The sequence below is a fragment of the Daphnia carinata genome, chromosome 2, assembly GCF_022539665.2.
Source record: "Daphnia carinata strain CSIRO-1 chromosome 2, CSIRO_AGI_Dcar_HiC_V3, whole genome shotgun sequence".
Taxonomy (NCBI): domain Eukaryota; kingdom Metazoa; phylum Arthropoda; class Branchiopoda; order Diplostraca; family Daphniidae; genus Daphnia; species Daphnia carinata.
In genome coordinates, this window is record NC_081332.1 from 841876 (window position 1) to 852974 (window position 11099).

Below are 11099 nucleotides of genomic sequence, written 5' to 3' on the forward strand. Positions count from 1 at the left end.
TTCAATCTCATTAGGATAAAATGTCTAAACTTTTGTAATTGAAATCTCTAATGTTCTTCCTTCTATTCCAAGATGAATTGTTGGGAAGACGTAGTCAGGACTTGCATCGAGGACGTTATCGACACAGTCTCGTGTACTATCCGGAGGCCTCTCGGAAATCCCGATGGCCGTTTCCATTGTTCTTCTTCATCGAGCAACATTTCCATATTGGGCATATACTGACGTGCCGTGATTCATCGCCGCCATAATGGAATGGGTTTATTGAAGGTATTCTATCGAATTAATCTTTTTCCATGCTATCACTGAGGCTTTCTGTTGTCGTCTAATGCGCTATGTTGTCATAACCGACTCGCTTGTGTCGTGCATTTTGATTTTCATAGCTAGACAGGCGTAGGTTGATGACCGATACTCACGAGTTGAACAGTCACTATTTGTCTTTGCATATGTCTTGTGTATTTATTCCATACGAACCAAATTGATGAGTTTGCAAGGACTACGCAACACACTTAGCGTTTTTATATTATTCTATATCTCGTAAATAGGTTCCCTGCTTTTGTTAGGGCGAACTCGCGGTCTACAGGTTTCATGCGACGAATGCTTTACCCGAATCCGACATAAAAATGTTCGTAGATCCGTAATCTCATCAAAGGCTTAAATTGGAATAATGATAGTAGCAATAGTGTAATCTTCACGAACTATGAACACGTGCTGGCGTTTCAATGCGTTCACTGTCCCCAAACAAGGTTGTTCCGTACCCGAAGACCTCTTCGCTACAGTTACCGTCATCTGTCACGTTTCGCTATGGGATTATACGCACACGCGTTCGTTCACGAGACACATTCTGGTTCTTAATCCGCCTTTTGTGTTGTCTCAGGAAATCTTTCGTTCTTCAGTATTTTCCGCCAGTTCCCAACTAAAGTACCCAACGACATGTTGCTTTTTGTTAAAATAAGATTTTTAACTAATTCAATGTTGCCTTTGTCGCTTCTCCGTAGTTTGCCCCATGCCAAGTGCATCATTTTCTTAAAGGATAGGGGAAAAGGTGTGGTGAAAACGAAAAGGGTACCTTTCTTCATTGCAATATGCTAATCAGCACCCGAGGCAAACTTAAGACGAATGATATCAAATGTTTGAAGATAAGCATTTCGCATGTATTACAAATGTCGATTTTTCGATTTCTGTCTACAGCGTATTGAAGGTACGATACTAGTAAATAGGGTAATGTAAATAAAAACTAGAACGTTACCTTTTGACACTTGGCAAAGTTGGCATTAATTTTAAAATTATAAGTCATTTCTTTTAAAGCTTAGAGTTCCCAGAAATTAATTGCAGCAAGTCGGTTTAATCGATTTTTGTTAACTGATTTAAAATGAAGAATTCCTTTGACAAAGCGCACCCACCAATGTCTTGATTTTTTGTTTGTCTTCGGAGCGATGTCTTTTGTTAGGATAAAGAAAGGGTTAGAACTGTAACTTAAATTTGATATACACGCAAAACATAAGCTTAAACCTTCCACGATTCGCTTTTTTTCTCTGTTGTGGTAATCAGTTGTCACTTTCCGATGTTTTTCAAAGTCCAAAGAAGCCCAATTTACCCTTCGGTTTACTCTCTTCGTGATCACCGGAGACTGGCTCGTATTGCGTAGGTGGCGGTATATTGTATTCTTGACCATAATTTGACGCGGCAGCCGGATAAGATGAGCTATTTGTTGATTGGGATGTTGGCTGTCGATTGTCCCTTGCACGTGTGCTATGTACCGGTTGCGACGTACCATTGGCCAACATCTGCTGTATATCATCTAATGTCTCTAGACGTGTCATGTAGCCAGGTGCCTGTTCCTCCATAACACGACTCCTCATCAAACTCAGGTAATCGGATGGGCTGACTACGTTCGAACGTAAAGCTGTGGATTCAAGTGACTTGACGTTCTTAGCCACCTGTTCGAGCAGAGTCAAGACTTTGACTCTAGCTATTTGCAACTCATCCGAGCACACGTCCAGCATTTTTTCAGCGTCCATCTTGCCTTCGTAATTCGATTGGTATTGGGCTTTCATGTCCAACAAAGTCGTTGTTACCTTCTCTGGAACCATGCGATATTCCATATCTTGCACACTATGGTCATATGGCGGACATCGACAGGCGGCAATTTCACAACGCCTTTTTGTTTGGTGGAGTGAACTCGTTTTTTTAACTAGCTTTTCGCAGGTGTCGTTGCATCTTTGACAGTTATAAGCTAAGTATCCCTTGGGACAGCTGAACTTCCTACGGCGCATTACTGTCTGTTCAAAGGTGAAATTCTTGGTGGCTTCCATATTATAGCCACACGTTTTCATTTTCCGCTGGAAAATTTCTATGTTTTCGATTTTGATTAGACACACTTCCATTTCTTCTTCAATGTCTTTCAGCGATTGTTCCAGTTGGTGTCTGCTGTGAATGACTTCCCTAGTGGACGTGAGATTCCTACCGTTCATTCCCTCCAACATATCAAAAAATTTCTTAAAATTGTCGTGACCCATGTCCCAGAACAACTGGTCGAAACTGAATTCGTCATCTCCCTGTTTCACATTGGAACAATAGAGAACGGAACTATTGAATTTGCTGTAGGCGATGCCGTCCGATGTCGCAGGGAAATTGGCAGAAAGACAAGCACCGACGACGGGAGGATCAGCATTATCAGCAAATGTCACCAACAAGCGAAGGTTCGACTTCATGTCTTTTCCAAAGATAGAAAGAACCGAGTCGATGATGTAGCGCTGAGTGGCCGTCAATCGACTGTCACCCGAGGCGGCGACAAAACAGGCGGCGTGAATTTCACCGATTGGAATTTCTTGTTGAGTCAGAAAGCTGTGGATGGCGGCCGTGATTTCCTTGTCCCGTGCTACTCCTCTTGTGTCTCCATATCCGGGCGTGTCGATGATGGTAATGGAATATGGAACGGCCATTCCTTCCTGGTGGTGAATTGTGTAGGCCGTCACCGAACTGGTCTGACTGTGCGCCTGATTCCGTGACTCGGATTCGTCTTCGCGGACGCATTTGAAACGGAACGGATCGTTCCACTGGACACCGAGGATGTAGTTGACCATGCCGTTGATCAGAGTGCTCTTTCCGGATCCAGTGGCGCCCATCAAAATGATGATTTTATGATTCTTCGGATTAGGCAACCGAATAGGGTCGCCGGTCCGGCAAATGTCGAACCAATTGACTTTGTCGCTGTTGGATTTTTCCGTCGCATTTAGTAAGTATACGTTCGGCGATCCCTTTTTGATTAATGTGCTGTACGATCTGCGCTCGTCAGCGTAAATTTCAGCGATTCTTCGATTTTCGTGAGGCTCTGCATTTCGGTGAGTCGTATAATTTTGACCTGCGCCACAATAGAATTTCTTCACCTCATCGACCCTGTCAGGCACTTGAACTCTCCTTGAATCATTGACTGTCATGTTAAGTTCTTTTCTTCTACCGTAGTTAAAATTTTTCTGATGTGGAGCAGCAGCGAATGTTGATGAATTTGTACCGTTCAAGTTAATCCGCTGAACGTCCGGCGCAGATCTTAGCTTATCCATTGAAACTTTTCGTGGTGGTTGGTAAGAATAGTCTACAGTCGCTATGGCTCCATCGTCCAACGTCGAAGGGTCAAGTACTATGTGGTGGCTAGAGCTAGGGCTATGTTCAGAAACCAATCTGGCCTCATCTGAGAATTTGCGTAAAGCAGCATAAACGGATTCATATCGCTCTTTCTCACAAGAGAAAATCGTCAAAACAGGCAGTATAGCATTCGAAGCTTGTCGACCCGATGCTTTCTCTAAATCATTTAATATAGAGTCTTGTTTGCCCTCAACTTTTAAGATGAACAGTTTGGCCATGTTGTTTTTCTTTTTCATCATTCGAGCTTCGATTTCTGCAGAGTACAATAGTTCAAAATCGGTGCCACTCAAAAGCCTGCCAATTTGTTGAACCTCCTTCTGCAGATAGGCAAACCATTCGATTATTTTATTCAGGCAATTTGAAATCAATAGCATCCTGCTCAAAGCTTCTTCGGGTAGACATGTTTCACAATTCTTATATTCTTCTTCTACCATCTTCCAAAAATGGGTCATCAGATCTTGGAAATAGCAAACATGCTTTTCGAGTAGCGGGAAACGTTTAAGCGAAGGATCATTAGAAACGTCACAAATGTACTTTAACATCCATTTCTTAGTGACCTGATGCCGTTCTTTTTCGAAAGCGACCTTAGCTTTCCTCTCTGACAACAGTCGAGCTTCGATTCTGATGGCCGGTATGTTTCGAAGACGGAATTCAATGGGTTTCCATTTCTGCTGATTCTCCTCGGTATCAGGCTTTAGCAAGTCTTGCAGGTAGCGATTCAAGAAGTTAAATGAGCCCTCGTACTTTTTACCAGGTTCTAGGCTACTCAGAACTGTAATAGAGACTTTCTCTAATTCGGGTGGCAATTCTGCGCTTGGCGCTTCCATAATTTGCTCGTCAAAGTACGTTCTGGCCGCCAAGTATATACTGACTTCGGCCGCCTCTTTCGTTTCTTGCTTCAAATGCAAAGCTCTGTGCATAGAGCAAATCACCTCCGCACCGTACACGACCTTGTCAATTACATGCGATGCGCCCACCTCACCACTTCTTAGCTGATAGTCGCTGATTTTGGATCGTAGAAAAGTTAAATCCAGGGTTTCCGTTCGTCGTACTAGTCGAAACAATAGAGTGACTTGGGCTTGTTCTTCATCGCCATCCATCGAGTTTGTATTAAGGTAATCGGCGAACCAAAGTTGTTGATTGGACGCAGACCCTTGGTTGATATTCTGAAGCAAGTGGGAGTTGATACCCAGCAAATGACTTTTAAAGTTTTCAGGTTGCTGATAGAAAAACTCGAACGTCGGGTTTTCCTCAGTTTTCGAAATCCATTTGTGTTCGTTCGGCACATCAACTGCAAAACAAAATGGCAATAAACCACATTACTGTAATGTTTAAAGTTTGCGATTACCTGGTATAATGCCGTCGGTAAAGTGGTTGTAGAGATCTCCAACCCTCCCATTACGACCCAGAGCTGATATTCGAATAGGGTCAGCCATTGGTGAAAACAGACTGAGACGTGACAATAGTTAAAGAGGGATTGTAATAAATGTTCTATTAACTGCTTACCTGTTAGTTTTCCGAACAGGTTTTGGATTTGTTCCACAGGCAAAGAAAAATCTTCCAACAGTTGAATTTTCTTAATATGCAAGGCAGCACCGAATCTGTGTAGAACGCAATTGAGTCAACAGGGAAATGGTTTGCAAAGAATCGAGACAGCCACTACAGTGCCGGCCCATTTATAGAACCGCCTAGCTATCGAACTGATTTTTCTTTGCTATGTGTCAGCGCCGCCATTGGCTGTATTTTGAACTAAATCCATGTTTCTTGGTGGGAACGACCGAGTTACTTACTTTAAAACGTACAAACACATGTTACTCGAATTGGTTTTAGCAATTTTAGACAATAGTACAAATTGGTTTAGTGAACCTACGTAAAATAATTGCCGTCCAAACGAAATCAGACGGGAAATAATAGAACAAAATGAGTCATTGTGCTACTTTTCTCTTGTAGAACTCTCTTGTTGTTAAAAAAACTGCAGGAATTGTTAAGATATTAAAGTCTAATATGATAACCCCCGCTTTTCTGGGTAGTTGCATAGAGATCAGCATTATCCCTGTGCTATGCGCTTTTACATTATCATACAGTTAAAATTTGAGTGCTGAATGAATTGATGATAGATGGCTCTCAGATCGGCTGCTCGGTTATAGAACCATTCAGTTATAGAACCGCGCACAGGCCGGTTCTATACAGCTACACCGCAGTGAGCTCATTGGGGTGTAGTTTTTCCCCTGTCATTCCCAGCTGACGTTATCAGGTCAAGTGTTTTGTTTAATTCGGTTCCAAAGGAATAGTTGGTGCCACTTGATTGTATCACTTTGATTTTCTCCACCTAATAACAGCCTGTTCGATTTTGTTATAGGTTGCCGGACCAGCTGTGAACGAACGTAAGTGAATCAATAAACTTTAAACAAATCTTTTAGAATGCCTACATATCTGGACGGGATCGAAATACTGGCATTAGGCCGCCAGTTCAACATAGGAACACTTTACAATTATGTCGATGATAGCATCATACCTAGTAAGAATGGAATTCATAACGTCTGAAAAATGTTAATGTTCATATGTGTTGGATATGTTCAGGTCCTCAATTATGGTGTAAACATGATGTGTCCAATTCAGCCGTTGAGGAACCAAAAAAAAATGCTGAAGTTTTTTTAAAGACGATTGTGCAAACCGATGAGGAAGGCGAGAATCCTGATGAAGGAGAAGACCAAATACCCTTCCTGTCCAATATAGGAATGGACGATCACACGGCCATGAGTTTAATGGCCGGGCTGTTGGGTCCACCTCTAAAAGGAGCTTGGCAATATGCGGCTGATTGGGTCGAATCGACGAACGAATCATTTAGTCAAGGAGCTCATGTGGCAGTCCATTGCTGCCGTTCCGAAAAAAACATCTCTATCGATCCTGAGAGTCAATTGGACATTGTCTGCCTGCCAAAAAAGCTAATGGAAACTCCGGCAACTCATGTCGTCATTGGAATCACGTACGGCCTAGAGGCCTTTTGCATCTTCTCGAAGGACAATCAAGCCAACACTTACGCACGTATCTTTAAAGAACGGCTAGTGAACGAAGACGAAAATTTGGAACACGATCAGGACGAAGAAGGTGACGAAGAGGATGGTGGACATTGCTCTATCCCAAAAGATTTGCAATGCACTCTCTACAGCGATTTAGTGGATTTTAAAGGTAGTAAAAGTTGGACACTGAAGCCTGTCGCAGAGCAGTACGAAGCCTGCCGGAAGATACTGGAACATGGAACTCAAAAGACCATCCCGATGAAGGTATGGTTGTATCCACTCAACAAGCTGATGGCTGCCAAGGAACTAGTTGCTCAAATGCCCCAAAATATTAAAGATGTCTCGCGTGAACTGCTATTTCGTTTCCAAGTCATATTGAGCCATTTGCATGGAATCTGTTTCGAGGCTCAACTGTTGGCTAAAGAATTGGATGGGCTAGAAAGTCAGCAATCCATTCCATCGACAGCCAACGAAAGAATCAAGCACTTTAAAGATTTGGTCATGCAATTTTTGCCAACTTTCATCAAACCACTGACATTGTGGACTGTAAAAATTCGTCAGGGAGAGGTTGGAGAAAAGAAAATAGCCGAAATCATCAATGCGGTAGAGACACAGTCGCCATTCGTTGCTAATAAGGTGAAACACTGGATCAATCTACAGAGGCAGGAATTGAAAACTCTAAAGAGTCTGGATAAATTGCCTGGTGTGCTTGTAGTATCAAGCAAGGAACGCCTCCAAAACGAAATCAAAAATGGAGGCAATGGATCGTATGCTGTTGTTCTTCATCTGCCCAGTCCCAGAGAAGAATTAAACTCTTTAGTTAATGAGATACGTCGTTATATCGACGACTTTAACGGAGCTGCATCATCTGGCTTGATGAACTTGTCAACGAAAAATAGCGATCAAACAACAAAGTCAACGTCCTCCGTATACCGTCAAATTTACGCGTCAGGCCAAGAATTTTCCAATTGGATTAAGAATCACAATTCGGATACCAAGAACGTCCGCTACATCATCTTTTACGACGAATGCACAGGACAAACCTCGCCCTTCACAAGACTATATCAGTGGGGTAAGGCAGAGGCTCTTTATACAATCCCAAAGGCTCCTGGGCAAGTGACGGTCACAAAGAATCATCGTGGTGTGATTGGATTGAGTTGGACGACTAATGATACGACCGGATTGCGCCATTTTCTGGTTCAATATCGCACAGTGGATGGACAAGAAGATCATTGGCCTTCCGATTGTAAGTCTTCGAACAATCGAATCGAAATAGATTCCCTTCAATCAGGTGAGACTTACCTGTTCAGAGTGGCAGTGGACACACTCGGAGGGCGGAGCCCGTTCAGCCCTGTCAGCTGCGAAGTAACAATAGACCCAGTTTGTCCGCCGCCAACTCAATTGCAAGTTCACGAAGTGACCGATACGAGTATATCTATTTCGTGGAGCCATCAACCTTACTTGAAAACCGGAGCTGAAGAGGAACTGAGGATTACCTCGTTCACTATTGAATGCCAGATGGGTGAGAGCCATGACGAATCGACGTTCATCCAACGATCTACGGTGAAGAAGAGCATCGTACTAGAACCGCTTGATCCAGGTGTGACTTACCGCATCAAAGTCAAGGTTGAGTGCAAAAATGCTAGTGGCTCTACTTTCTACAGCCCGGCGTTAAAGATTTTGCCAATTTGTACATTGCAAGAGGCAGAGCGAACAGCGATCATCGTCCGCCGTACTAGTAAGAAATGTTCGGCTGGCCCTGGAATTGACGTTTACCAATTGCCGTTGAAAAAACGTCACAATGACAAAATTCAGGGAGTCGGTCATTACGTTTTTGGTGAACCGAGTTGTCTGGCATTGGCAGGTAAACATAGAAAAAGAACCATCTTGGTCCTTGGTGCCACCGGTGCAGGTAAAAGCACGCTCATCAACGCCATGGCGAACTACGTACTGGGAGTCCAATGGGAAGATGATTTCCGCTTCAAGTTGATCAACGAACCAGCCGACAAATCGCAGGTGCATAGTCAGACGGCCTCAGTGACCACCTATGATTTTTACGAGATGATAGGCTCTCGTTTGGGTTACTCGTTGACCATCGTCGATACTCCGGGATTCGGAGATACGCGCGGACTTGAAAAAGACAAGAAAATTATGCAGCAATTGAAAGATTATTTCCAAAGTCGTCACGGGATTCAGCAATTAGAGGCCGTTTGTTTTGTTATCCAATCTTCACTCGCCAGACTGACGCCTACCCAGCAATACATCTTTGACCAGATTTTATCCATCTTCGGTGAAAACGTAAAAAATAGCATCCGCATCATGGTGACATTTGCTGATAATGCTTTGCCGCCCGTCCTCGACGCTATCAAGGGTGCCGGTATTCCCTCACCCACCGACCCAACTACCGGACGGCCACTTCATCATAAATTTAACAACTCCATTTTCTTTGAGTCTAAGAAAAACAATCGTGAAGAAAATGAATTCAACCGGAATTATTTCGAGATGGCCGTTAGAGGTTTTGACAAATTCTTTGACGATTTGAGGAACATGGATGCGATATCGTTGACGCTAACCCGCGAAGTGCTCGAAGAACGAAAGCGCCTAGAAGCTCTTTTCGAAGGCCTTCAACTTCGTACTCAAATCAAATTGGCAAAAATCGACGAGTTCGAGCAAATCAAGAAAGTGCTGACAGAGAATCGGCAACAAATGGACATAAACAAGAATTTTGAATTCGAAGTCGAGTTCCTCGTCCCCAAAACGACGGACATTAGCGGGACGGGCCAGTTTACGACCAACTGTCAAAAATGTCAAGCAACGTGTCATTTTCCTTGCTCGAAAGCCAGTGACAGCGATAAACATCGTTGTTCCGTCATGGACTCAAATGGATTCTGCATAATCTGCAAGTGCCCGTGGAATGTTCATTTCAATCAAAAGTACAGGCACGAAATGGTGAAGGAGAAAGTGCAGCGTTCATCGGATGCCATCCGGAAGCAATATCAAGGGGCCCGGACGGCAGCGCTGACTAATCAACAACTCTTTGCCCAACTTCAAGCAGAGATTGACCAAAATGAAAAGCTGCTGATTGGATTAGTGCGTGAAACCTCTCCTCGCATACAGAGATTGAACGAGATCGCTCTGAAGCCTCATCCGCTCTCCACATCGGCTTATATTGACCTGATGATTGAAACCGAGAAACGAGAGCATCGCGATGGATACCAGCAGAGGATCACGACGTTGCAAAGACTTCGCCAAGTAGACGAGATGATGACCAAACAGGTAAACGACCATTAAAATCCTAAAACTCAGCCTTCGACATCGCAGTCCATGCAAAATGACCGTCGGGCCTTTCTTGCGTTTCTTCAAAAGTTTTAGGCGTTAATAATATGACTAAAAGTTACGAAGAACCAGTACGATGCTATCTGATTTTGGTACTGTCTGATTCAATGCTTGTTTAAGTTCAACACTAAAAAAATGATTTTTCATTTCCCAAATACATAACCTTGTACGTTTCACTTCCCTCTTCCAATGATATCGAGCTCTCCTTGTTGTATTGTTTATTCAAATTTATGCCAGGTTTGGTTATCAACGACGTTCGCAATCCTTTCATTGTCCCTTATTTTTACATGTCATTTGACCACCAGTGGCTAGAAGCGAACGATTGAGAATACATCCTGCTCCAATAAATAATGCCATATATAGAAATCTACGCAATATTTTCACACGTACACATCAGCGAAAAAAGTCTGTGAATCATTGGGTTGCCTGATTCGCAAGCCCATTTCCAAGTTCTCTCCAGCAGTTCTCTTTCACCATCTTAAGAAGCGCGCTGGAGATGTCACCTTCGACTACCGGCTTCATACCACTAACCTATCACGGATGAAAAACCATAATTTTAACTTATGTTCACGGTTTCCCTTCACAGCTAATTTGACTGACCGGGTATCCGGATGCAAGCATAGCAGCCAGAACGGCGTGTGAATAAGATTCCAGCATCTCTTCTGATGTACAGTCATGTCGATAAATTATGTAGATAGTTTTACTGACAGAATCAGGAATCAATGCATAATTTCGGTCAGAATAAACAGCTAACTGATTCTCCAAAGTAAGGATACCCAAAAAAAAAAATTCCTACAAAATTACGTTAACGGATGTCGCATTGCCTTCTCCTTTTAGGTCACCAAATTTAAATACCTCTGTCATAATAAAACCTTTTCCAAAATCTGATGAATTCGACCACCTGCCTGTGGCGCTTTGGTTCCTCTCTGTAACAAGCAGGTGAAAATTTCGTTTGAGAATTGCTTATATTTATTAGTATAATTATTATTTCTTTATATCATATCAGCTAGCTTAGCTTCCAAGCCTGGCTGCGTGAGCGCCATCTAGCGTAGCAAACGGAGAGCACACAGAGAAAGCCAATAGGTGGCTGAATTAGTGTAC

The 11099-nt window shown here is 43.0% G+C and overlaps 2 protein-coding genes across 2 annotated transcripts; one reads left to right on the plus strand and one right to left on the minus strand.

Moving 5' to 3' along the window:
• Positions 1-1244: 1244 nt before the first annotated feature.
• Positions 1245-5288, minus strand: LOC130699582 (uncharacterized). The gene is made up of 3 exons (XM_057521833.2): positions 5149-5288; positions 4991-5091; positions 1245-4933 (listed from the first exon to the last, which is right to left on the minus strand). Exons 2-3 carry the CDS (start codon positions 5076-5078, stop codon positions 1569-1571), a joined length of 3453 nt encoding a protein of 1150 aa, XP_057377816.1. The 5' UTR covers positions 5079-5091; positions 5149-5288; the 3' UTR covers positions 1245-1568.
• Positions 5289-5806: 518 nt separating this feature from the next.
• LOC130699581 (uncharacterized) lies at positions 5807-10764 on the plus strand. The gene is made up of 3 exons (XM_057521830.1): positions 5807-5896; positions 6002-6160; positions 6223-10764. The coding sequence occupies exons 2-3, from the start codon at positions 6064-6066 to the stop codon at positions 9951-9953; spliced, it is 3828 nt and encodes a 1275-aa protein (XP_057377813.1). The 5' UTR covers positions 5807-5896; positions 6002-6063; the 3' UTR covers positions 9954-10764.
• The last annotated feature ends 335 nt before the right edge of the window (positions 10765-11099 follow it).